Source organism: Mus pahari, chromosome 6 (assembly GCF_900095145.1).
Source record: "Mus pahari chromosome 6, PAHARI_EIJ_v1.1, whole genome shotgun sequence".
NCBI lineage: Eukaryota > Metazoa > Chordata > Mammalia > Rodentia > Muridae > Mus > Mus pahari.
The window spans coordinates 84,943,596-84,970,322 of NC_034595.1; the positions used below are offsets into that span (position 1 = coordinate 84,943,596).

The 26,727-nt window shown below is 46.0% G+C and overlaps 2 protein-coding genes across 6 annotated transcripts in view; both read right to left on the reverse strand.

Moving 5' to 3' along the window:
• The window catches only part of Dhdds (dehydrodolichyl diphosphate synthase subunit), a 26,738-nt gene extending 5,134 nt beyond the window's left edge, over positions 1-21,604 (reverse strand). For 2 of the 5 annotated variants that reach the window (XM_021200225.2, XM_021200226.2), the window contains exons 1-8: positions 21,447-21,604; positions 20,990-21,060; positions 18,805-18,921; positions 17,104-17,246; positions 15,224-15,340; positions 14,043-14,144; positions 8,851-8,965; positions 5,838-5,945 (exon numbers count right to left, since the gene is read on the reverse strand). In XM_021200225.2, coding sequence (XP_021055884.1) covers positions 5,838-5,945; positions 8,851-8,965; positions 14,043-14,144; positions 15,224-15,340; positions 17,104-17,246; positions 18,805-18,921; positions 20,990-21,052 — 765 coding nt within the window. In that variant the 5' untranslated portion in view covers positions 21,053-21,060; positions 21,447-21,604. Of the gene's footprint in view, positions 1-5,837; positions 5,946-8,850; positions 8,966-14,042; positions 14,145-15,223; positions 15,341-17,103; positions 17,247-18,804; positions 18,922-20,989; positions 21,125-21,446 lie in introns of all 5 variants that reach the window. The other 3 variants (XM_029539961.1, XM_029539959.1, XM_029539960.1) reach the window with 2 other exon arrangements.
• Lin28a (lin-28 homolog A) overlaps positions 21,418-26,727 on the reverse strand; it is a 17,509-nt gene continuing 12,199 nt past the window's right edge. The window contains exon 5 of the mRNA XM_021201212.1: positions 21,418-21,792. Coding sequence (XP_021056871.1) covers positions 21,418-21,792 — 375 coding nt within the window. The remainder of the gene's footprint in view (positions 21,793-26,727) is intronic.

Here is a 26,727-nt window from a genome sequence, read left to right on the forward strand (position 1 = left end):
TTATATGTAAGTACACTGTAGCTGTCTTCAGACACGCCAGAAGAGGGCGTCAGATCTCATTATGGGTGGTTGTGAGCCACCATGTGGTTGCTGGGATTTGAACTCAGGACCTTCAGAAGAGCAGTCAGTGCTCTTAACCACTGAGTCATCTCTCCAGCCCTTTATTACTTTTTAAATTGTGTGTGTGTGTGTGTGTGTGTGTGTGTGTGAACATGAGTCCAGATACCCACAGAGACCAGAATCACTAGCTTCCCCTTGGAATAGGAATTATAGGTGGCTTTTAGCCGCTGTGAAAGCTGGAAACTGCACTTCACTCCTTGGATGACCAGGTCATCCTTGTAATAGCTGAGCCATTTCTCCTTTTCTCCTTTCTTTTTCAAATAAACTTTTTATTTGTAGGAAAAACCATAAATTACCATACAAGAAATTTTATTTACTTTAAGAATAATCCTGAGAGATTAAACATTTTATTTTATAGACCAGATATTGAGATTTGATAACACAATAAATAATTCTAGTCAAATATTTATATTACATATTGCCTATCTTACATAGAACTTTTCAATTGGTTGAAATAAACTGCCAGGTATAAAATTTTCTTTTTGGACCATAACATAATCTTTTAAATTACTTATTTATTTCAAGACAGGATCTTGCTATGTGTCCCTGGTTGACCTGAACTTTCTAGTGGAACTAATTTAGGATGATTGTGAGCCACCATGTAGATGCCTGAAGGTGAACTGAGTCCTATGCAAGAGCAAGAAGTGTTTTAAATCAGTGCCCCACCTCTCTAGCCACCGGCAGTGGTGGCACACTACTTTAATCCCAGCACTTGGGAGGCAGAGGCAGGTGGATTTCTGAGTTCGAGGCCAGCCTGGTCTACAAAGTGAGTTCTAGGACAGCCAAGGCTACACAGAGAAACCTAGTCTTGAAAAACCAAAAAGAAAAAAAAAAGAAAATAAAGAAAAAAAAAGAATGCCTCTTAAAATTGTTTGCTATTCTGTCATCAGGACTTTGGCAAAGTCCTGGCCAAAACAAGAGGAGGAGAAACAGCCCCAGAGGGAGGAAAGAGAGCTCCCTGAAGGCCTTTGGAAGGCTCAGGATTCATCTAAATGGTGGCCCAGCTCAGTGCCAGAAGTGAAGAAGTAGCCAAGGCAAAGCCTGACCACTATTTGTAGGACAAGGGACAGCTGATCTTACTAGACTCTGTGTTTTACAGACAAGGACACTAAGGCAAAGACATAAAGGGACTTGGTTTATGTCACACAGCTGGTTGAAATTCTTTTGATTTCTCCAAAGTGGATTTAAAAAAAAAATCTTTTTGAGAATCTCTCTCTATAAACTGCCCTTTCCTAGCATGCGCTGTGTAGGCTGGCCTTGAACTCATGGAGATTCACCTGCCTCTGCCTCCAGTGTTGGGAGGAAAGGTCAGTGTGGCTTCCTGAGGGAATGGCAAGTAGACCTTGTGCCTGTGGAGAGCTGTACTTCCTGGGGGAGGAATGGAAAAGCCAGCCATCAACTAGACACCGTCTGCCCACATTCAAGGGTCTGGATCCACGCTCAATCTGTTCTTTGCCCTTAGAAAACCCAAGCAAGTGGAACGCAGTGGTTACACTGGCAATTCCAGCACACACCTGTAATCACATCACAGGGGACTCTGTGAGCTCAAGACCACTCTGGGCTACATGGCGAGTACCAATGCAAGCTCGAGCTATAGATCTTATTTCAAAGAAAAAGGGAGGGGGAAAACTAGTCCCCCTCCTCCGACCCCCACCCCTGATTCAAGTTAACCAAAGTCTTTATTTTTCCTTTCTTTTTTCTTTTTTTTTTTTTTTTTTTTTTGGTTTTTCGAGACAGGGTTTCTCTGTATAGCCCTGGCTGTCCTGGAACTCACTCTGTAGACCAGGCTGGNTCTGTAGACCAGGCTGGTCTTGAACTCAGAAATCCGCCTGCCTCTGCCTCCCAAGTGCTGAGATTAAAGGCGTGCGGCACCACTGCCCAGCCTCCTTCCTTCCTTTTCTTTGTGACTGTGTACATGTATGTTCACTCACATGCAGGTCCATGTGACTGTGCAGATGAGAATGCAAGTGCAAGCCACAAGTCAGCCTCAGATGGTCTTGCTCAGGTAGTTTACAGTTTTTCTGTATTGAAGACAGGGTCTGAACAGGGACTGAGTGTTAGCACTAAAGGCTTGCACCTGCATACCTGCTTGGTCTCAACAATAGCCTGATACTTACCAATAAGGAAGGCTCCAATGGCTGCCCAGATAGCCCCAGGGTTCTTTCTGCCTCTACCTCCCCAGTGCTGAGGTTACAACCACATGTCGTTACACCCGGATTATTTTCAGGGTTTACTCTTGATTCTCTGTTTCTCTCTGTGGTCTGAGCACGTAAAGTATAGGTGTCCATGGAGTCAAAAAGCACCAGGACCTCCCTGGAGCTGAAGTTGCACACACTTGTCAGGCACGCAGTGTGGATGCTGGGTACCATCCTCAGGACCTCTGGAAGAGCAGTCAGTGCTGTGCCACCTCTCAGTCATACCTGGGTTTTTATATGGTCCTGGATGAAATACATATGCTTGCCCTGTAAGCACTTTACCAGCTGAATATCTTTTTAGGTCTCCCACCCTTTTAGGTTTGTTTTTTTGAGATAGAGTTTTACTATGTAGCCTTGATGCCTTCAAACACATGGCACTCTTTCTGCCTCTGGTACATGCCTGGGTCCTAGGATGGCAGGTATGTGCCACCATGCCCATGTAACAGCATATGGAATATCCTATATCAGTCAAGAACATTCTTTTGTTTTGTTTTGTTTTGTTTTGAGACAGGGTTTCTCTGTATAGCCCTGGCTGTCCTGGAACTCACTCTGTAGACCAGGCTGGCCTTGAACTCAGAAATCTGCCTGCCTCTGCTGCCTCCCCAGCGCTAGGACTAAAGGTGTGCGCCACCATGCCCGGCTAGTCGGGAACATTCTTTGAGACAGGGTCTCACATAAACAGTCTGGCTATAACTGTGCTATTCTATATTCACAGTTCCTCCTGCTCTACATGGAAGGTTCAAGATGGTTGTGAGTCACCCCATGGGTGCTCTGCAACAGTGACAAGTGCCCTAAGCTACTAAACCATTTCTCCAATCCTTGGGGGGGGGGGGGGGAGGGATGGCTCTGTGGTTAGGAGCACAAACTGTTCTTCAGTTTGAGTCCCGTACGCACAGCGCACAGACACACCCGGCTCCCAAGGATGACTTCTCTGGCCTCTGTTGCTGACTGCACGCACACACACACACACACACACACACACACACACTGTTGCTGACTGCACACACACACACACACACACACACACACACACACAGCCCTGCACATTATTAAAAATAATAAAAGTAAATTAAAACAACAAATAGCAGGTGTAGGGCTGGAGAGGCAGCTGGCCTGGTATACATACAGTCCTGAATCTACTGTACACACCAGACAGGCTCTGGCCCCTTAGGGTCTCAAGTGACTTTCTTCCTAACCAAATGCCTTCTCAGCTTCTGCCCATTCTTTAAGTCCTCTGTTGTGCTATTTCCAGGTAGCAAGCTCTGAATGCATAAGAGGCCTAGCGCCCCCAGCTTGTCCCGATGTCTTCCCCTGAGTGTTCTCAGTACCTAACCGTTGTAAGCTCAGTCCGCTTCCACTACATTCTGTCACTGGGCCCGTGCCCTTCACACTCACTACAGCCGAGCATTTCCTTCCATTTGTTTGCTTGCTAACTTTCTGTTATTCAACTAAAACTACAAACTCCATGAGGGTAGACATTTGTCTGGCAGGGTGACTGCTGACTCCCCTGTGCCTAACCACATGCCTGATTCATAGTAGGGACTCAATAAACAGTTATGGAGAAGACAGAGCCTGAGGCAACACCTCCTCAAACCACGAGCAAGGCTCTAAGAAACTTGAGATAATAAAGACTCTGGGCATTCAAATTATAGGTCTCCACACAAGAATGTCTACACACAAAGGCTCACACACCAGGCTCCATGCAGAGCCAATTTACTCTCACTTCATACACACACTCTACTGTGTTAATTGCCTGCTTTTTTTTTTTTTCCTATAGTTGACTTAAAACAGTAAACAGGAAGGAAAGGGAAGGGGGTAGATGTTGAAATTAGCCACTGACACAGCAGGAGACGAAAGAGGAAGGTCTTAGAAAACTCTATGAGTCTCAGCCAGGTATCCAGAAGCATCTACATAACTTGAAGGTGGTGGCTACCACTCCCAGCATCCTCAAGGTAGAAAGGGACTACTCTAATCATCACCAGTAATAACCGCTACCTAGACTGCAGATGTCAAATTACAAGATGTACTTCTGAAAGTTTCTCATCAAAAAAATACAAACTAAAATATGTTCGAGTTTTGGAGGCAGCCCCAGTTGCAGGTAACAGACGCTGGGCTAGCTCTCTTTTACTTGTTCTGAGCTGCCTTTGTGAGACTCAGTGATGCTAGGAATTCCAGACGGAGGCTTGTGGACAGATTTCGGGGATCTCATGAACCCTGACTAGTCTATGTGACAGAGTGTAAGTGTCACCCCTGCAATTCACTGGACATCTTCTATGGCTTCCATTAGGTTCCCAAAAAGGGCGCTAATACTTACATCATTACTTCTTCCTGCCCATTCTCTCTCCAGACTTAGGAAACATCTATGATTTCAAAATTCCGGCCCCTAGCTCTGTGGCCTTGGCACAGTTAGTTCCTGTCCCTGTTTTCATATCTGAAGAAATAAGGACACAAGACTGATACATTAAGGGAGAGTTAAACAGATAAATACAGACAGAACCAGTGCAGCAACTCTGTGTTAGTGCCTCTGTCTGTACGAGCAGTGGAAGTCAAATGCTGACAAGAGTCAGGGAGACCACTGACAGCACAAAGACAATCCTGACGCTAGGAAGCTTCCAGAAGCGCTCTCTGTGCTCTGCAGAATTCTACTGTCACACAAACATTTATTTGAGACATGGTCTCAAATTCACTGGCTTTGCCATGCAGTGGGGGCACACGCCTTTAATCCCAGCACTTGGGAGGCAGAGGCAGGCAGATTTCTGAGTTCAAGGCCAGCCTGGTCTACAGAGTGAGTTCCAGGACAGCCAGGGTTACACAGAGAAACCCTGTCTCAAAAATAAAATAAAATAAAATTCACTGGCTTTAATTTTGAGGTCCTCCTGGCTCAGTTCCCGATGTCAAGTATTAGAGGTGGGTGTGATTGCTGTGACTTTGATTAGGCTCTCTGAGTTTTCTCCTGTGTCTTCAGGACACCTTATTCTTATATCATATTAGTCCCTAAACCATGTCTCTTTTTCTTGAGACCAGGCCCTGGCTGGCCTTAAGCTCATCCACCTGAGTTCTGTCTTGAGTGCTACGAGTAAAAGCATCAGCACCATGTCCCAGGCGCCTCCTCTATTTCCTCATCTACAGAGAGACTAACAAGACCTACCTGACTGAGTGCCTGGGAGCAGAGATGAGGAACTGTGGAACACATTCAGTGTCTGACAGTAACTGATCACTGTGTGCTAGTAGTATTATAATGACCATCATTGTCAAGAAATGCTTGTGGGCTGGACAGATGGCTCAGTGGGTAAAGGTACTTGTCACCAAGCAAGACAGCCTGAGTTCAATTCCTGAGACCCATAGGAAGGAGAGAACCAACTTTCAAAGGATGTCCTCCACACATGCACTACGTCACACACATGCATTAATCACGGCACATCTATGCACAGAAACTCACAAATAAGTAATAAATACAATAAACATTGTTTAAGAGGGGTCCATAGCAAGGCCTCGTGCAAGGTGGGCCTGCCCGACTCATACCTCGAGTGCACTATGGTTCCTCTGAAACTGCAGGATTGCCTCACACAGGTTCCAAAATGTGTATTCTGGCCACAGGACAGGCTGGAACACGAGGCAGGAATGGGATGTCTGGTAAAAACAAGCAGCAGAGTTAGTCACAGCCGAGGAGACACGCTACTGCTCAGAACTCCGATGGAGGAGCAGCCGGGGTGGGAAAGGGCCAGAACAAGATGGCACGTTTCCAGAGCCCTGGAAGTGTCTGCAGCCAGCCCAGGTCCCCTCACTCTTGGGAGAAGGATCCCAAGGCAACTGGATCCCCTGCCTGTGGCAAAGCACAGCTAAACTAGATAAATATTTCCAGGTCTTTCTCTCTCTTTTTTTTTTTTTTTTTTTTTTTTTGTCAGAGAAAGACTCACTGTGTAGCACTGGTACAGAATTAACCCTGTAGACCATGCTGGCTTGAAATTCCCATTTATCTGCCTTCTGAGATCTTGGACCAAAGGCATGTGCCACCACGCCCAGCTACACCATGTCTTTAAAGCCAATTTTAGGACTATGAAATGACATCTGGATTATGTCATTGGCTCCTGGCACTTGGAGGTCATCTGCGACACACAGTCTGATAAAGTCAGCCAGAACAAACGGTGGCTGCTCCCGTTATTTTAAGTAGCAGCAGTGTGACTCCGTGTTTAAACCCATGGGTCCTGGAGCCAGTCTGCCTCTGTCTACCGTTACCACAGAACTGGCTGAGGTCTTTTCACCTCTCTGGGCATAAGTCTTTACGGAACTATGAAGATGAAATATGCATGAAGGAAAAGCCCATGGCGGGGTGAACATGAATGCCCCTGGCCTCAACACTCCATAGTGACTGCTTACTGTCTGCTGTACTGAACAACAACCAAATGCCCCCCAGGGGAAAACTTGCTCACTATTGTCACCAATGTCACCTTCTGCACAGCTGCTACCAAGATACCAAGTACTTTCTCCAGAACAAATAGAAGTGGCTTTTTATTCTGAGATAGGTCTCACTATATAGCCCTGGCTGGCCTGGATTTACTCTACAGAGCAGCAGCCCTGAAGTCCACACTAACAGCCTGCCTCTGCCTCGAATCCTAGGCAATCCTAAGGCAGGAGGTACTATGGCCAGCACCTGCAGGAGACTGGCCGAAGAGTTGCCACTTCTCTTTCCTGAGGCTGCAATGACTTTCCCTGAGCCTTCTTGTAGATCAGGCTGTCCTTGAACTTACAGCTCAACTGCCTCTGCCTCCCAAGTGCTGGCATTAAAGGCCTGTACCATGGCATCCAGATGCTAAGTCTCATTTTAAAGACACGGGATCCCTGCATGTTGGGTGACCCGTTTGGTAAATTCTCTACTTCACCAGTATGTTTTGTCTTTATCTTCCTTTCCCATCTCTATCTCCTTCCTTTCCTCAATCTTCTTTCTGCCTCCCTGCAAAGTGCCAGGGACCAAGTCAGGGCTTTGTGTGCACTCTGTGAGGAATCTAGCCCACCACCACTGTCATTTCCTAACTGCTCAGTGCAAACTTTTTTTTTTTTTTTTTCCGAGACAGGGTTTCTCTGTGTAGACCTGGCTATCCTGGAACTCACTCTATAGACCAGGCTGGCCTCGAACTCAGAAATTCACCTGCCTCTGCCTCCCAAGTGCTGGGATTAAAGGTGTGCGCCACAAGTGCCCGGCTCAGTGCAAATTTTAAGTGTGATCTGAGCAGCAGAAAACATTACATATACACTGAATTTCCATCAGGATAGCCAAACATTAAGTCAAAGCATTTGCAGTAGCCAGCTGCCAGTTCACTTGTCTGTGTCTCTGAGTGCCTGTGGAGGTCAGAGGTCACCCTTGGATTCTGCTCCTCAGAAGATAGGCTCACTCTCTGAGACTGGGGCTTACAGATCAGGCAATGCTGGCCAGCCAGAGCTCTAGGGATCCTTCTGTCTTTGCTCTCCAAGCATTGAGATTCTAAGTGTGTCCCATCACAGCAGGCTTTTTATGTGGGTGCCAGGGTCCAAACAGGCTGTCATGCGTAGGTACCAGCCCTTACCAAGTACCAGCATCCCCAGCCCTCAATTATAACACTTAGCCATTACAAATTTCTGGACCTTGATACATATGTCCAAGCTGAGTCTCCCTCAACCTCTCCTTCTACTTTCTCCCTCCTCCCCCCCTTTTTTTTTTTTGAGACTGGGTTTCTTGGTGTAGTCCTAGGTGTCCTAGAACTCTCTCAGTATACCAGACTGCCCTTGAACTCAAGAACTATCCATCTGCCTCTGCCTCCTCCTGAGTGCTGGGATTAAAAGTATGCACCACCACTGCCTGGCTGAAAACAAGAGATCTTTAGTTAAACAGTACTAACTGGATGTGATCTTTTAGAGATGACCTAAGCTGGAATAGCTGAGCAAAAAGGCAACAGCAAGCCTGAGAGTCTGGGTGCAGGATTTGCCTGCAGAGATGGAGGCCTCCTGTATTCTGAAGAGGAGATGACAAACGGAAAGGGAAGGCTCATGTGGTGCTGGTCTGACGCCCAGCTTAACCAACATCTCAAAACCCAGTTCTTGAAAAGGGGCATGGGCTGGTGAGATGGCTCAGTGGGTAAGAGCACCCGACTGCTCTTCTGAAGGTCCGGAGTTCAAATCCCAGCAACCACATGGTGGCTTATAACAAGATCTGACGCCCTTTTCTGGAGTGTCTGAAGACAGCTACAGTGTACTTACATATAATAAATAAATAAATCTTTAAAAAAAAAAAAAAGGAGAGGGGCGTATGTAAGTTTTCATTAGGGTAGGATGGCTTTGGTTTCTCTTTAGGATAGAACTCTGCATTTTGGACAGCAAGGAATACATTATACACCCAGGGTCAGGTGAAGAAAGAAAAGTAATGTTACTAGGTACAACCTGGAGGTACTGATTGTTCTACATGGTGACCCTCTGCCCTGCTCATACAATGGTGGAGAATGGGTTCTGGTTCAGTTCCAGGGTTCAGCCCAACCCCAAAATAACATGCTTCAAAACAACCTACCTGCCAGAGCAAGAAGTCGCTCAGCCGGACCTCCCCAGAAGTCCGAATCAGGATGTCGGGAGGAGGGGAGGGGTTGCTATACAGGCACTTATCCAGCAGGGACTCGGAGACGTCACTAGGCGGGCAGGAGACAGAAGCACGCGTCTCTCTGTGGTACTTGCTCCGTGAACTTCCACGCACAGCCTCCCGTTGGTGATTGGCCACCATCAAATACATTTGCTAGTACATCTCCAACCCAAGAATGACTGTAAATCTGCAAACCACATACAATGCTTCTACTTCCCCCAGGGCCTTGTACATGCCAGGCACGTACTCCAACACATACTGCATCATCCCAAGTCCTATGGAGGGTGTCTCTAACCCGTTCTTATCAATACAGAAGAGGGAAGCTCAGATGACATGGACAGTCTGCCCAATCCCACTGCCTGTGGGCCGAGAACCTCTCCGTCTGATGCTTCTAACCTGGCAGTGTGATGAAACACCCGGCAACTGAGTTTCTTTCTTCATTTTTTAAAAAGAAAATCTAAAGACGAGTATACAGCTTAGTGGTAATGTATGTAACTAAAAGGCATAAGGCCCGAGTTTAATCCCCAGAACTGTAAAAAGACAATTAGATCTGAAAAAAACAAAAACACAACAAAAAGATGAATCTTAATTAAATATACTGGTTTGGAAAGACTTCCAAGTGGATCTTGAAAGTTTTTGCCCACCCTAACATGGACACACAAACAGGACCAGGAATCTCCAATTTATGAGTTGTATCTTGTGAAGAGTAAAAAAAAACAAACTTCCTTGTGGAGAACATGTCATGGGGTCACAACAGCAGAAAGGGGCTGGAGAGATGGATCAGTAGGTAAGAGCTCTGGCTGCGCTAGCAGAGGACCCAGGTTCAATTCCCAGCACCCACATGGTGGCTCACTGTAACTCCAGTCCTAGGGGAGTCAATGTTCCTCTTCTTGTCCCCAAAGACACTGCACACATATGGTGCAGACATATATGAAGGACAAATCCAAATACAAATGATCAAATAAAAAAAGGAAAAAATGTTTTAAAAAGAAGAATGGTTGGGCGTGGTGGCGCACGCCTTTAATCCCAGCACTTGGGAGGCAGAGGCAGGTGGATTTCTGAGTTCGAGGCCAGCGTGGTCTACAAAGTGAGTTCCAGGACAGCCAAGGCTACACAGAGAAACCCTGTCTCGAAAAACCAAAAAAAAAAAAAAAAAAAAAAATTGTGCTCAATAAATGTTTGGGGGAATGAATGAATGAATAAATAGAATTTCATTTTAAAGGAAAAAAAAAAAAAAAGAAAAAAAGAATGAAAGCACAAATGCTAGGAGTGAGTGTTCAAAACCAGGTACCAGAGCTCGGAGGCTGTAGCAGAGGATCAGAAGTTAAAGGCCAGCCTGGGCTACACAGGAAAGCACTGCCTGGCTAGTCCCCTCTTTACAATAAAGATGGCTTATCAGAGCAGAGATGGAAGGAATAACCATCCAGAGACTGCCCCACCTGGGGATCCATCCCATAAATAACCACCAAACCCAGACACTATTGTGGATCCAAGAAAAACTTGCTGACAGGAACCTTATAAAGCTGTCTTCTAAGAGGCTCTACCAGTGCCTGGCAAATACAGAAGTGGATGCTCACAGCCATCCATTGGACAGAGCACAGGGTCCCCACTGAAGGAGCTAGAAAAAGTACCCAAGAAGCTGAAGGGGCTTGCAGTCCTATAGAGGAACAACAGTACAAACTAACCAGTACCCCCAGAGCTCCCTGGGACTAAACCACTAATCAAAGAAAACATGGTGGGACTCATGGCTCTAGCTGCATATGTAGCAGAGGATGGCCTAGTCGGTCATCAATGGGATGAGAGGCCCTTGGTCCTGTGAAGGTTTTATGTCCCAGTATAGGGGAATGTCAGGGCCAGGAAGCAGGAGTGGGTGGGTTGGGGAGCAGGGGGAGGTGGGAGGGGATAAGGGATTTTCTGAGGGGAAACTAGGAAAGGGGGATAACATTTGAAATGTAAATAAAGAAAATATCTAATAAAAATAAATACATTAAAAAAAAAAAAGCTGTGGTGGTGCACGCCTTTAATCCCAGCACTTGGGAGACAGAAGCAGGTGGATTTCTGAGTTCGAGGCCAGCCTGGACTACAAAATGAGTTCCAGGACAGCCAGGGCTATACAGAGAAACCTTGTCTCAAAAGAAAACAAAAGAAAACAAAACAAAAACAAACAAACAAACAAAAAACCAACAAAAAAAGGAAGATGGCTCAGCATATGACTGTGCTTACTGTTGACTGGAGGCTGGATCTCCAGAAGCCAGAGAGAACCAGATGCAGTAAGTCAAGTAACCCAACCTTCAGAAGTGGGAGGGCTGGCTAGTTTGCCTTACACAGCAGCAAAGAGATGTCTCAGACGAGGCGGAGGGTGAGACAGCACGCCCGAAGCCTACCCTCTGACCTTCGGCTGTACACTGCACGCACAAACCTTCACCCCCACAAATAAACTAAACAAATAAATAAATGGAGATAAAACCAACTTGTACATTCTAGGGGGAGGGAGCAAGTGTCCGAGAGCTGGGAGCTGGCCAGTGGCTGCAATGGCAGCGCTCTTTAGCCAAAGGAGGATTAAGAATTTGAGGTCAGTGCCCATCGCAAGTACACAGGTATTAAAACTGAACAATGCAGTAAATCTGCACGGCCCTGTGCTTACTCAGTAAATGGCCACAATTATTATTTATCACACAGAAGTCAGGACTACAGGAGGCCACGCGGCCTGTTCAAAGTAACTCGCTAACCAGCCTCGAGGGTCTGGTTATTTCTTCTCTAATTCTAGGCTCCCAAACAACCTGTTAATTTTATTTCTAGGGGGAAAGAGGTCCTTATCCTAAAGAAAGAGGAAAGGAGTCAGGTGATGGTGTCAAGTCTAGTTACTTGGTTGAAGCAAATTCTAATAGCCCTGATACACATGTAGCACAGAGTACACGGGAGGTCCCAATGAGCTCAGTATGCGCTGAGACTCAAGCTGCAGGGGGCGCTGTTGACCCTGGTGATTCTCTCTCCCAACTGACCAGAGAGCACCACAAAGGCAGATTGTAAATGAGTCAGGAAGATGGCTAGGAAGCACTTCCTGGAAGGGAGCGAGATGGAAGGTAAGAAGCGTAGGGTGAGGTTAAAACATGCTAGGTCAGGAGTCAGATCAGAGTTCCCAGGAGCTAATCCGAGTTAAATCTGCTTGCTAGGGCAGGAGGGAGCGGAGATCCCAAGTTCAAGTCCCAGCAACCACATGGTGGCTCACAACCATCTGTACAGCTACAGTGTATTCATATACATAAAATAAATAAATAAATAGATCTTTAAAAAAATCTGTTTGCCAAATTAGAGGACTCTAACATAAATATTGTCCATCATTATTATTATTATAATTATTATTTCATATATACAAGACTACTCAAACATTAATTATAAAGCATAATATAACAAACAACTATGAAATTACTCTGAAGCTAATTATCATTAACTTACACCTACATATATGTTCACATGTTTTCTCTATCTTTTCCTGAGGCTAGGCAGTACTAGAAAGTGAACCCAGGGCCTTGCACACAATAGGTCCACACATAACCCCCCCCCCCTTATACATCCCCTTCTGCCTTAGCCACTTCACTACCTCCTATCCCCATCCACTAAGCCAGCACTGCAATTTTCTCCTAACAGCCAATACACGATCTATAACTTAATTCACCCCTCTAGAGCACTACTGTGCCAACACCTGCCTACCTCCTCCTAAACAGGACCAACAAATTCTCTCTTTTGTATTCTGTTTTTCTGAAAAGGGCCAATCTGTCCAACAGGCACAAAGACAGTCTCTCAGAGTTCATCCTTAGCCATCTATTCACAGGACTATCTCCAGGTCCCTCGTGCCTGCCTCTGTCCAGCACCCAACAGATGACCTTCCTCCTGGAGCCTCCAGTCCTGACCTCCTCCGACTACTGACCCAACATCTCTGTTCTATGACAAGCCATGGCAAATTCCTCTTCCTTACATGAGATTCTGTCTAGGGCTCTCTAGAACAGCAGAGGGCACCAACGTCCACCAGTGAAATCCATGAGTAGAACATCATGTTTCTATGCATACATTCCATGACACCCCCCCCAACACACACACACACACACACACACACACACACACACACACACACGCTAAGTTTTAAAGTACTTTCTTTCTGGGTGTTAGTCATTGGGGAGGGTGGGGAATCTGTCATCTGGTAGGTTTGCCTTTCTTTTATGACACTGGGGATCACACCCAAGTCTTTTTAAGGACATGTACTAAGCAAGTGCCCCACAACTGAGCCCTGCCCTTGCTGTAGCAGCCCACACTCTGCTGTTTTGAGACAGGGGTTCCTTTGTGTTGCTTAGGCTGTTCTCAAACTCACAAGTATCCTAAGTAGGTGGGACACAGGTTTGTGACACCATGCCCAGCTCAATTTCCTGCATCCCAAGACCTCATATAATAAAATTGAAGACGAGGTCTCTCAGCTAAGAGTCTACTTCTATCTTACTAGCAGACTGACTGTGGGCATGTTATTCTCAGTTTCCACATTTATAAACTGAAAAGACGACGAGACTCTCTCACATGAGGTTAGGAACAGTAAAACAGGAAACATACTGACAGCACTGTTCAACTATGTCCGCTACCATTATCTCACTATTAACATTATTATATACTATAATAGCAAAGATTATATTAGTAACAACATTAGAAGGGCCAAATAGACACACGGCTTCAAAAATTCCTCCATTCCTCTAAGCCTTAATTATTAGGACTGGTAATGATTAAATATTTCCCTTAATTTCTTCCATCCCTCCTCCCTCCACCCATCCCTCACAATACCTTAATCCTGATTTATGAAACTGTAATTTGAGAAACTTAAAAGACTCTCCTCCACAACACACATAACAGTAATTACTGAAAACCATGTGCAGGGGCACGTCCCTTCTCACTGGACAGGACGGCCAGACGGTTGTTCTGTGGTTTCTCGGTGTGCGCTATACTCAGACGACCCCATCTGTTTGGGGGAAGTCCCCTAAGTATTTCCCATGTAAGCTCCTGATTTGAGTTCTGACCAAGTGCATGGTTCAGCAAGGTTTGAACACTAGTTTACTGTTTTCTGTACCAGTTACCATGAGAGATACCTGGGTTCCAGCAGACCTTGTTCCACGCCCCAGGCCATCTCTCTCACAGCACTGGCAATCTCATGACGCGATGTGTATGCAAAGCAGACATTGAGGAAACACCTGAGGATGGCAGAGCAGATCATTCACCAAAGAGAGACAGGGTCTGATGGCCGGAGCAGCCATCCCCTGCAAGGACACAGGCACTTTACTTTGGAAGGGTAAGACTGTGGGTGGTTTCATGATTTCTAAGAGTTCTTGGAATAAGGATGCTCTTCATTTAATTAGATCAATCATTAACAAAACCACCTTTATTGCCTTCCTAACCACATCCCCCCTCCCCCACTGCCACTATTGCCAACCATCCATAGAGGAAGGAAATCCTCTGTACTATTAGCCTAAGCACAGGGTAGAAGGGAGGAAACCAGGTGTAAGGTAAAAATCAATGCCCGATACTACCGTTTCAAAGCCACACACAGTGGAGTGTCCGCTAAACCTGTCTATGGACCAAAGAGTGGGCCAGAGAAGACTCCTGAAAGGCATGTAGACAGTGTTAGGAATGCTGAATTTCTTTTTTTTTCCTACTCGCTCTGGCCCTGCTCACTCCCATCCAAAGATTTATTTATTGAATGCAAGTACACTGTAGCTGTCTTCAGACACACAAGAGGGCATCAGATCTCATTACAAATGGTTGTGAGCCACCATGTGATTGCTGGGATTTGAACTCTAGACTTCCAGAAGAGCAGTTAGAGTTCTTAACTGATGAGCCATCTCTCCAGTTCCCTGGATTTCTTCTTATTGTTATTTTTAATTTTTGTGGCAGGGTCCCGCATGTAGCTTAGGTCAGCCTCAAACTCACTGAGACATGTTTGTTCCTGACTATCGAGTGATGGAATTAAGTGTATGTACTACCACACCAGCCTAAGACTAAAGGATATCTATCTTGACACTTATCAAGTTCAAGTATATGTGGTAGGTGGGGGAGGGTGTTTGTCTGCATGTGTGCACATTTATAGTTCCTAAACACAGTGGGGTGGGGAGGGCAAGGGACTGGGTTTGCATGTGAATGAATGAAAGGGCGCCAGGTCTCCTCTACAGGTCAAAGTCTCTAAGCATCACAAACTACTCTCTCAGAACCGTGCATGAAGTACAGACCTTGGAAGCTCTGGGTGCCTCCCCTAAGGAACAACCTGAGAACTTACTTATTGTAGTTCTTCGTAGCCTGGGTGGCATGTGCAATCTTCTCCTGGAGGTCCAAGGGCAGCAGATGCAGATCACCCAGGACACGGATGCACACCCCGTGCTTCTGCAGCTTCTCCCTGGTAAGGGAAAAAAGAGGCAGCACTGTGAAGGGGCAACCACCACGCAGGAGAAGACAGGCACTGGCATAAGAACCAACCACAAACTTGTCGCCTGTGCCAGGCACTGTTGTGTGTGTACTTCCAGAACATTGTCAACACTCTGAGAGGTTCCCAGTACTTCACTGAGGCTCAGATTTGCCAAAGGTCAGTTCCTGTGTCACGTCTGGCTTGAACCAGATCTGCCTGCCTTGAGAACACACACACACTCTTGACCACACAATTCTACCTCAGGTGTCCTTGGGAGAGTTGAATTTTACACACTTGTGATTTCTGTCCTAACAGCAGGTCGGTAAATTGCTCCAGAGTAGGAACTGTATTATTGGTGACATTTGTTATATTCTTGGGCAATAAGAGAATAATGACAGCAGAGAATATGTATTTATAGAGTTTGATGGTGGTTGAAATACTTTCGTCCAGCTGGGTGGTGGCGGTGCACGCCTTTAATCTCCGCACTTGGGAGGCAGAGGCAGGTGGATTTCTGAGTTCGAGGCCAGCCTGGTCTACAGAGTGAGTTCCAGGACAGCCAGGACTACACAGAGAAACCCTGTCTCAAAAAACAAAAAAAAGGGCTGGTGAGATGGCTCAGTGGGTAAGAGCACCCGACTACTCTTCTGAAGGTCCTGAGTTCAAATCCCAGCAACCACATGGTGGCTCACAACCATCCGTAATGAGATCTAACACCCTCTTCTGGAGTGTCTGAAGACAGCTACAGTGTACTTACATATAATAAATAAATAAATAAATAAATCTTTAAAAAAAAAACCTTTGTCCAATCATCCAATCAACGAATTCCTCTGAGGTACAGACCCTAAGTTCTCCTCTACAGACCAGAAGGCTGAGGTCCAAAAAGATTAGAATGCTGAGAAGTGTGAATGGACAAAGAGCCAGGTCTGAGTCTGGGGGTCTGGTCCTAGGCCCGACTGCACCCTCACTCACAGTGCACTCATGCAGTGGCTCCCACGAGGTGGCGCTCACTGTTTGCACCCAGCCTCCCTCATGGGGAGCGCTACAAGGAAGCCAGTGAGGCAGGGGCTTATTACTGTGTGGCAGGCCACGAAGGACACGACCCAGAGTTAAAGGCCACATCCACGGCCCATGTGCCTATATAACCTTCAACCACATTTTGTCAAAGTCTGTAAAACCAGAACCATTCGCCTATTCTGAGGGATCTACGAGACTACAGAAGTTCAATGTACAGTCTAACCAAAGCCAAAGTTGAACAGTGCCTAGACTTCCACCTAGGCACGCTCACTTTGCTGATCCTGCATACAGTCCTGGCCTCTTTGAGCTCAGTGTTGTCTCTCAGTCTCCCCTACCTGGTTACCCTTTGACAAGGCAGCCTGCTCTAATATCCTGACAGGCTGCTCAACTCAAAAAAGGTGCACAGGAGTGCTCATTCGACGAGAATTGAGAGGTGCTGGAGGGTTACAGAGGAACTACAGAGGCCCTGGAGGAGCGAGGACTGGGCTCCCAACCTGGCTCTATCACCAACTTACTGTGGCCACCTACAAGGCCTTTCTTCTCTTTAAAAGATTTAATGTCCCAGCCCTTAAATACAAGCAGTTTAGTGTTCTTCCTTCATGTGAATGTGGAAGCCAGTGGGTAACCTTGGACACCAGCCTCCTTGATAATGGTTCAGATAAAAGAGCTCAGGGCTGGGGTCGGGGAGGGTTAGATAGGGATGGTGGTACAGGGCACTCCCCATCTGGACAGGGTCTTACTGTTCTTCCATCAAGCAGGTGAACTTCTGTCGGGCTAGATCCAGGAGTCCGTCAACCTCACTCTTGGAACGTTTGAAGTTCTCAATGCTGAATGCATAGACAGTCACTTCTAGGACGCCCAGGTTCAAACACCAGCGGAGAGTCTGAGGAGGGAAGGTAGAAAAAGAGCTAGGCCACAGGAGAGGTGATGGATGCTTCAGCTCTGACTGAGGACTTTTCTCCTCCCAAGACTCGAGGGAAGCAAGGGCAACTTCGGCACTTCTGTTTGCATAATGAGCCGACTACGAAGCAAGCCATCACCATCCAAGAATCTTAAAAACCTGAGGCTGGATGTAGTGGCTCAGGTCTTTGAGAAGCTGAGGCACAAGGATCAAGGCTAGATTAGACTACACAGTAAGATCCTTTCTAAGATTAAAAACAAAAAACAAAAACAAACAAAAAACCCACAAAAATCATGAGACGAAACCAATCCAGGTATGTTATGCAACACATAACACTGGGCTTCTGGGAGGCAGATGGCAGGAAGAGCATGAGTTTACGGTCAGCCTGGGCTATAGATACTAAACTTGAGACCATCATGGGCTATAGGAAATAATATCTTAAAAAAACATAACGGAGAAAAACTAAAAACTGTCATTTTTATTTTATCCCAAAGAACTTTTCAGCAAGAACATAAAGTTCTAGTTTTTTACCCAGTAACCCCATCCTGGACTTGTACTGAGCTGTAGGCAATTATTAACCTCTCTGGGAATAAGCTCCTTTATCTGCAGGAAGGGATTACAAAGGCATCCTGCTAAGATGGCCAGGAGAGAATGTGGGAGGCACTCCTGCTCAGAACATAACAGCTGGGAAGCAACAACCGGGCCACCGGGCAGCACCTCATAGTCTGCTCAAGGGTTTCCTGTGGCTCACTTTCCAGACAAGTATTCAGGAGTGGACTGCTGCATTCATGCTACATTAAACACGACATACTAGTCACCTCTGAAAGCTCACCCATGTCAAGAGTACCTTCTGGGAGCACTGACACTACACACACCTAGCACTCGAGAGGCTGAGGCAGGAGAACCCTGGGGTTAAGTCCAGCTTGGATTCATAGGGAGAGGCTGTCTTTGATGTTGTTTGGTTTGTTTTGGTGTGGTTTTTCAAGGCAGGGTTTCCAAGTGTAGCCCTGGCTGTCCTGGAACTCCCTCTGTAGATCAGGCTGGCCTTAACTCTAATTTTGCTGGGATTAAAGGCATGTGGCCACCTGGCCCAGCTAAATTCCCTGAAAAAAATAAATAAACAAATAAACCACTGTTGGGAAAGTGGCTCAGTTGGAAAAGTATTTGCCTAGCATGACTAAAGGCCTGGGTTAAAAACCATGCACAGTGGCACCATGGCTTTAATCTCAAGAAGAGGCAAGAAGATCGGGGGTCATGGTTACATGGAGTTTGAGGCCAGCCTGGTTATATAAGTAAGATACTCTGGGAGGCAGAGGCAGGCGGATTTCTGAGTTGGAGGCAAGCCTGGTCTACAGAGTGAGTTCCAGGACAGCCAGGGCTACAAAGAGAAACCCTGTCTTGAAAAACACCACAAAACAAAAACAAAAAACAAACAAACAAACAAAAAAACCCTCAAACTGCAGGAAACTCCAAATGTTATTTTTCAGGTGCCATGCAGGTCTTCAAATCACTCACTCTAGGCTCTGTCACCAGCACCCACCTCAGCAAGCTTGTTGAAGCCCTGTGCGTGGCCCTCCTGACGCTCCACCTGACACTTCTTGGCATAGCGACGGTTGCCATCCATAATGAACGCGATATGTTTGGGTACTGGGCCAGTCTGTAGAAGAGGACAGATAATGAAAGGGGAACACGACATCCTTTCCTATGAACTACATGAATTCCTTCTTCTTCATGGTTAAACAAAGCACCACTGTGGTGAAATACCACCGTTCTAAAGCTCCATTTACTCACTGCAAAACAGACTGAACAGTTCACTGGGCTGGCAGGCGCCCGGAGAGGGCGGATTCTGAAGCTTTAGGGTATACAGGAGTGACCTGGCTGGAGCACACCAAAACTACCTTCCATTTTCTGAGGAATTTCACACTGACTAGACTACATTCCCCTCAGCCATGTAGGAGGGTTCTCTTGTCCTTGCCAAAGCCTGCTGTTTTTTTTTTGTTGTTTTGTTTTGGTTTTGGTTTTTTTTTGGATTTTTATGAAGATGTATTCTGACTCAGGTAAGACAATTTTTTTTTCTATAACTGTCTATGGGTGGATGTCTGGCTCGTTTACATGTCTGTGTACCGAATGTGAGCCAGTACTGGGGTTACAGTGAGCTGCCCAGTGGGTGCTAGAAATTGAACTTGAGTTCTCTGCATGAGCATCAGGCCCTCTTAGCAACTAAACTGAACCACCTCTCTAGTTGTGTCTAACCTGATCTAAGTGAGTTTTGATTTTTATTTAGCTTGTAGCTACAGATACTTTTTTTTCCAGTTACTTATTGACCCATTTATATTTCTTCATTTTAAATCTGTTCAATTGATTTAACTCTTTTATTGACTCATTATTTTTTAAATTACATTTATTTATTTATTTATTTAGTATGTGTGTGTATGTATGCAACGGTGGAGGCCAGAAGACAAGTTTTAGGAGTCCGTTCTCTATAAGAAGGCTGTGGTCCCAATCCCTTAAGTTGGGCTGAAATGGTTTAGAGGATGATTTACAAATAAATATGGTCTTGGAAAGGGAAAAAACAAAATAAGAAGCTCAGACTAAGGGATTTCTACCTCTCCTTTCCTCTTTTCTTTTTTAAAAAGAGACCAGACCTCTGTTTATTCAGAGAATAGAAGGTGGGACATCAGGAGGAGAAAGAATTCTGGGAATGAAAGAGGGGGAAAGAGATTCGCTGGGAAGACATCATGAACAGGATGCATGTACCTGAGCATAGGTGACCAGACATGTAGCAGAATGGAGGCTCAGATAAATGGCATATTTTAAGTTATACCTAGTCGGAGAAGAGCCTAGCTATATGGCCAGGGTTTTTGTAAATATATTTTGAAGCTAAGTCTTGTTTCTCGGAGCATGAGGGTGGGAGGACAAGCCAGGGCCTAACTTCAACAGGTGTCTCCTTCTGCCATGTAAGCTGTGGGGGCCGAATCCAGGGTACCACACTTGGGTGGCAGGAAATTTATCCATTGGGCCATCTGAACCATCTTTCACACTCATTCCCCCACTGTCCTTTGCTTTTGTCTCCTACACTTATTTTTGCCAACATGAGGCTGTCACACATAGTTTCCTAAGGAAAGAGTTTCCATTTTCTGGACCACTTGTGATTATTTGACATTTGTAGGTGAGTATGTGGAAATACAAGGTTGACTGACTCAAATTCGTTGTTAAAAAGTGCTCGACAAGCCAGGCAGTGGTGGCACACGTCTTTAATCCCAGACTTGGGAGGCAGAGGCAGGCGGATTTCTGAGTTCGAGGCCAGCCTGGTCTACAGGAGAGTGAGTTCCAGGATAGCCAGAGCTATCCTGGAATCCTCCCATTCAGAGTCACAGTCTGTCTTCCTTTTTCAAACTCAGAGTCTTGCGAATACCAAGAAAGCATGTAACCAGTGAGCTCTTTTGACACTCCCAACGCCACAATTCAGTTTTCCAGAAGGAAAATTTAACAGTCTATGTGATCTAATGATATTAAGAGACCCTGATTGGCCTTTAAAAAAATAATAAGTAACTTGGTAAAATAAACACTAGAAATGCAGCCCTGCAAACTACATTATAATTTCCAGATTCTCTCATTCCTTTGCCAAATTCCACTTCATAGGGATTGCTGAAATTTAGTAATGAACTTGAAAGCGACTACTCAACTATACAAATGGTCAACTTTTCCCCTGGGGTACTGCTCACCTTTATGATGTTTGCACAGAACCGTTCCCAAAGTGACAGCTCTCCTTCTTTGATCCATGACATAGTTCTTGCTATGTCAGAAGTCACACAAGAACAACAACAACAACAACAAAAAAACAAAACAGCCAGATAACCCTGAATAAATGAAAAGAGAGAGAAGTCATCCGTGCTTGCAATAAAACTGACTAAAGCGACTCTGCTGGACAACACGCGTCTGAATCCAGACTGTTCTAATCTACTCAGGCCTCTACAAGCCAACGGGAGACCTTTGGAGCAAAGTGATTCCCACTTTTCTCATCCTTCTTACGTGCACTGATTTCTTCCAAATATCCTGCCACATCATGGTATCTACATCTTGCTTGGTCAATCCCCGCAACTTCCTTCTCCATCGCCCCGCAATCCACAGCTCACTCTGGGCTAACCAATCACTACCCTCCTTGGCTGTCGCATGTGTTACCTCGATGGTCACTCTCCCGGCTGGACTTTAGTGTCTCCCGAGCTACCTCCACATCCAGCTTCCCCCTCCTCTGGGTCTCTGTGTCCACTCCCCACCTAGGACACCGGAGACGGCGTTTTTCCACCACTCCGGGGCGACTTACGACTTGGCGCTGGAAGAACACGTCACCTCTGCGCGCTTGGCCCCGCCTCCTCCGTCCGTGGTGGGCGGAGCCGCCCTGCGGACTCGGGGGCGGAACGGTGCGAGTCCTTGAGAGTTGGCTATTGGTGGCCACTCTCGCGGGGCGTGGAAACAGCGCCTGGGAGGCCGAGGTCACGTGAGCCGATACTGCTACCTCATGGAACCCCTGTTGCAAGCCTGCATGTTAGGCGAGAGTCAAGCCTGACGGCTCGAGAGATGCGCTCGGCCCACGCTTGTTGCGTGGCCTCAGGTGTTGTGGCAAATTGTCAGGGAGAGAAGATGAGGTTACTCCACCTCAAAAATGAATTTCTCTATGGATGATCGCAGTGCTTATATTTTGGGAGACAAGGTATTTTGACAATCCTCCTACCTGTCTCCCAACTGCTGGGGATATGGACGTAAACCATGGAAAAGTGAACTGCGTTTTTTAAAATTTTGTCTTGGGCTGGAGAGGTGGCTTAGCGTTTGGAGCACCGACTGTTCTTCCAGAGGTCCTGAGTTCAATTCCTAGCAACCACAAGGTGGCTCATAACCTTCTGTAATGGGATCTGTGTCTGAAGACAGCTACAGTGTACTTACATATAATAAACAAATAAATCTTAAAAAAAAAAAAAGTGTTCTTTCAGCCGAAACTGGTGGCACGTCGACACTGAACTCAGCACTCAGAAGGCTGAGGCCATGACAATTAATTAATGTCTTTTCTGCTACGTAGTAAATTGTATCACCCTGATCCATGGGATACTGTCTCTTCAAAAAATTCTAACGTGTTTGTGTTTTTCCTTGTCGCCTTTTAATGCTGCTAACTCATCTGAAAGGTTTCTTGCACCGGTCACTTTTGAAGAGTAATTTACAGCATCCCGATTTTATAATTTGCAGACTCCAAAGATCCACGTTAATGAACTTGGGAGGACAAGTCAGAAAGAGCTTTACTCTTAGGACTTCCAAAACCACAATCCGTAGCGCTTGGGAATAGAAATCCTAGTGGTAGAGTTCCTGCCTAGCAGGCTGGAAGCCCTGGGTTCAGTTTCCAGCCCAGCATAAAAAGCACATGGTGGGAATGCAGGGCAATCCGCAGTTTAGCGGTTGAGGCTAGCATGGCCTCCACAGGAAAACTCAGCCTCAAAACTAAACAAAAATAGAAACAATCTTAAACATACAACAAAACACTATAGGTCACTTGTGGAGAGCTTTTGGGGGCTAAGCAAGAACCCAAAAGCATTAGCTGTATAGCAAGTCTTGAAGGACTTTTAGATATCTAACAGAACAAAATTGGGCCTAAGCTGGGCTTTGGGAGACTTGCCTCCTCAAAAGTATTATTATTATCCATTGTCTTGCCTTTTATTTAAGGATACAGGGAAGAAGCTGTTCTGCTTTCTCAAAAAAAAAAAAAAAAAACAACTGAACTTTCAGTATCTGATGCAACTAGTATTTCTTTCAAATCTTGCATCTGTAATAGTTTCACAATTCCAACGAACATTTTTTTTTTAACCTTATTTGTCCTGTGGGCTCAAGGACACAGGATAAGATGTCACCTGTTAAGCTTTACCTGAGGAAGGCACAAAACGTGACTCAACAAAAGCCATGGAGATGAATGCCCCATTCATCAGCTCTCACTTGTCTTCCCTTTGTGAGCCCTGAAGCTTCTGCTAATAACACCATTTTCTCAGGAAGGCCTCTTAGCTCACAGAAGCCTAGTAGTTAGCGACTCCGGGTTTTAACTTTTGGTGCAATTAGCTAAAGGGTCACAACCCCCCTGCTCTGGTAACAGTTTGAGGATTTATTTAATCCACTTTCTGTTAATACTTAGGTTTCCCTTTGGTAAAGCATCCCCCCCAACCCCTCCCTTTGACAAAAATCTTCCTGTAAGCACTCACTAGAAAGTTAGCAAACTGTATCACAAAATATTGGTTTATAGTGGGAGAGCCTCCTTGGGCCTCAATTTCCCCCGATCTGTATGGGCCTTTCCTTTTTGGGGTGTTGCAAGGGGTTAATTAGGATTTGTAAAGGGCTTTGGGGAGTAAAGGACAAAGCATTATTAGGATCTCCTGCCCTAAGATGTGGCCCCTGCCTTTCATCCCAGCAGAGGCATAGGCAGCCCCATTCTTCTGCATGCCAGGCCTCTAATCCCCTGTGAATGTGGCAGCTTCCAAGGAAGGGACAAGAGGCCTTAACTAGAAACAAAAATCCAGTGTAATGAGGTGCTACAAGGGCCGAACTTTCAAGATTCGTCCCTAACAAAGTGGGAAAACCCTAATGGTCCTGTGACTTCCCAGTCTGCTCCGTGGTGGGGATTATGCACCCGGAAAGCATTCTAAACATCTGAGGAGAGACCAGTACCAACTCTGGAGTACCAATAAGTCTTTATTTTCCCAGGGGAGAGAAGGGAAGGGAAAGTCAGCATGTGTCACAGGATGATTATACGATAGGAATACAAGGACCCGGGTACAGTAAAAAAAAAAAAAAAAAAATCAACCAGGAACTAAAACACCCCAGGCAGGGGTCGGGGTCACCCAAGCCCCCCCCCAAGCCCCAGGGGGGCTTAGTCTCCTGCAGTTCAGGAAAGAGATCAGGAACGGACAGACAAGTACGCCCTTTCCCACCCTCCCCATAAATTCAAGATTTCTCACAAAGCTTTGGTTTCTAGCAGTAAACATGGAGATACATTCGTCCGTCTCCTAGTAACAATCTTGTGGCCTCTTTGACATAAGTTTCTTGCACCGGCAATAAGTTCCTGAGTGATTCGACTGTACATTCATAGTCCCTTTTCTGGTCTCCGGATTCCACTTTCTACATGGAAGGCCCCACAACTGCTTCTCTCTTCCTAAGGGTGACAGATTACATTGGTTTGATCCATCCAAAGGCGAATCACACCATGAAATAAATGGTCTTGCCAGGGAGACGTGGCACCTGCAGTCCCTGCACGGGGAAGTCGAAGGCAGGAGGATAGCCAGGAACCTGAGCGTATCTATCTCCAGCTACAGAGTGAGACCCTGTCTCAAAACCAACAACCAAAACTCTTCACTGAGTTAGGGACAAAGGAGGAATGAGGCTCCTGGCTTCTTCAGAATGTTGACATGGGTCATTCAAGAGTTGTAGAGGTGCTCAAAGAAATAAATGAGCCTAAGTTTTCTTCCGAGGGAGAAGAGGGGCTGTCTTAAGGTCACTGTGGTCCAGAATGGGAGACACGTGAGGAGCACAGAAGGGAAAGCCATGGTCCCAGAGGCTCACTTTGAGAAGAGGACCCCACATTTAGGTTTCAGATGGTATTGTCTGGTGCAGAAATTTCTGTCAAAGATGCTTTGGCTATTTTTCTCTCAATACAACAAAAGTTTTGTAAACAATAAAATGCCCAAAGAACATGAAGACCAACACATTTATATTTACACAACTAGGCCACCTAGCAATCACCAACTCAGAGACAGTCAAGTCCTACAAAGGCCAGACGAATACAATTAACTTGGGCTGGGGGCAGCATTTGGGGGAGGAACAAGAAACCAGGATCAGACACACACACACACACTACCCAATGTGTTCTATTGCATTTGTCCCGTTTCAACACAGTGAGGTAGGTGTGTGGCGATCTCAAAGCATGTAAACGAAACTCCCTACCCCCTCTTTCCTTTAGCTATCGACCATCACGCTACAGCAGGGCAGGACACTTGCCACAGAGGCCCATACTCATGAGTCTCTCTGAAAGCCAAGATTGTGAAAGGCTAAGGAGTTGAGTCCCTGCCTCCCCCCTACAGCATGGGAACTGTCCAGGCATGGGAATAAGGGAATAAGGGTACTGATCTTAAGTTGCCTCCTTAGTGGGATAACTCAGTGGCAGGGTACTTCCTAGCACAACTGAAGCCCAAGGTTCTATCCCCAGCACAAAAAAAGCAATCAAACAAACAAAAACCACCTGTTTTCATAAATTTGCATTAAAAAAAAATCACACACACACACACACACACACACACTCTCTCTCTCTCACACCCTGCTGTGCATGGCAGGCTTAGACTAATCTGGCAAAAGGACGGATTTGGTATGGAAAGTTATTCCTGTGCCTCTCACCTGGCCCAGCCTTCTAATGTCTCTGTACAACCCTTTCCTGTTTAGACCGGTGTCCTATGTTTTGCCAAAACCAGATCAAGTCTTGGGGCAGCTCAGTTGAAACCTGTGAGACATTTTTTTTAAGGACGCTATGGCAGAAAGGCCAGGTGTAATCGGCAAAAATGAGGTAGTTCTACAGGCTGTGCACTCCAAATGGTTGGTCTCCATGGTGATTAAAACAAAACAAAACAAAGTATTCCTGCTGAGCTGACCTGGAGCTGCTACAGACTTAATATCCCTGAGATTGCTCACATACCTGAGAAAACAGCGCCGGAATGAGGGCCTTAAGATTAAAATATACAAAAATACAAACCCATTATTTATATTAAGAAGAAGAAAAAAAAAATGCACAAGATACGTCATTCGCACATAGATAGTGCAGTTGGCGTCCTGGAGAAAGTGGGACCCAAGGTGCAGTTACCTAAGGGAGCAAATAAATTAAAATCCCATTGGCCCAGAAAGGGCTGGGAGTGAGGCGTGGGCAGCAGGTCTGCAGTTGTCCCCCCAACCACCCTCTTTGCCTGTCATCACAACCCGTCGCTAGAGACAGTTCCCAGCACAGCACCGCAGGACAGGGTTATGAATAAGCTCAGTGTGAAAATAACCTCGCCCTGCTCCTGAGAGTCCCTTCCCCAGAACATAGCTGGATGGGTTAGGTTCATTAATCTTGGTTTGACACTTGTTTCACTTCCTATCTGGCAAGGGAAATATCACACAGCCTTCTACAAAAGAAGAACTTCCCTAGCCCAGCCACTTGGCAAAGCCTCAGATGAGGCCTGCAGGTTCTAGGATGGTCCCCCTCCCCCCCACAAAAGCCTTCACTTGCTTTCAGATAGAGTGTGGTAGGAGTTCCTTTGCCTCACCCTTTCCCTCCCTCCAAGGAAAGACAGGGTGACACTGGGAACCCCCGGCCTGAGACACGGCAGTGCAAGCTACCCACGCAACCCACCCTTTACCCCCACTTTCTCCACTCTGCAGATTGATGCCTCTTTCCTGAATTTCCCCA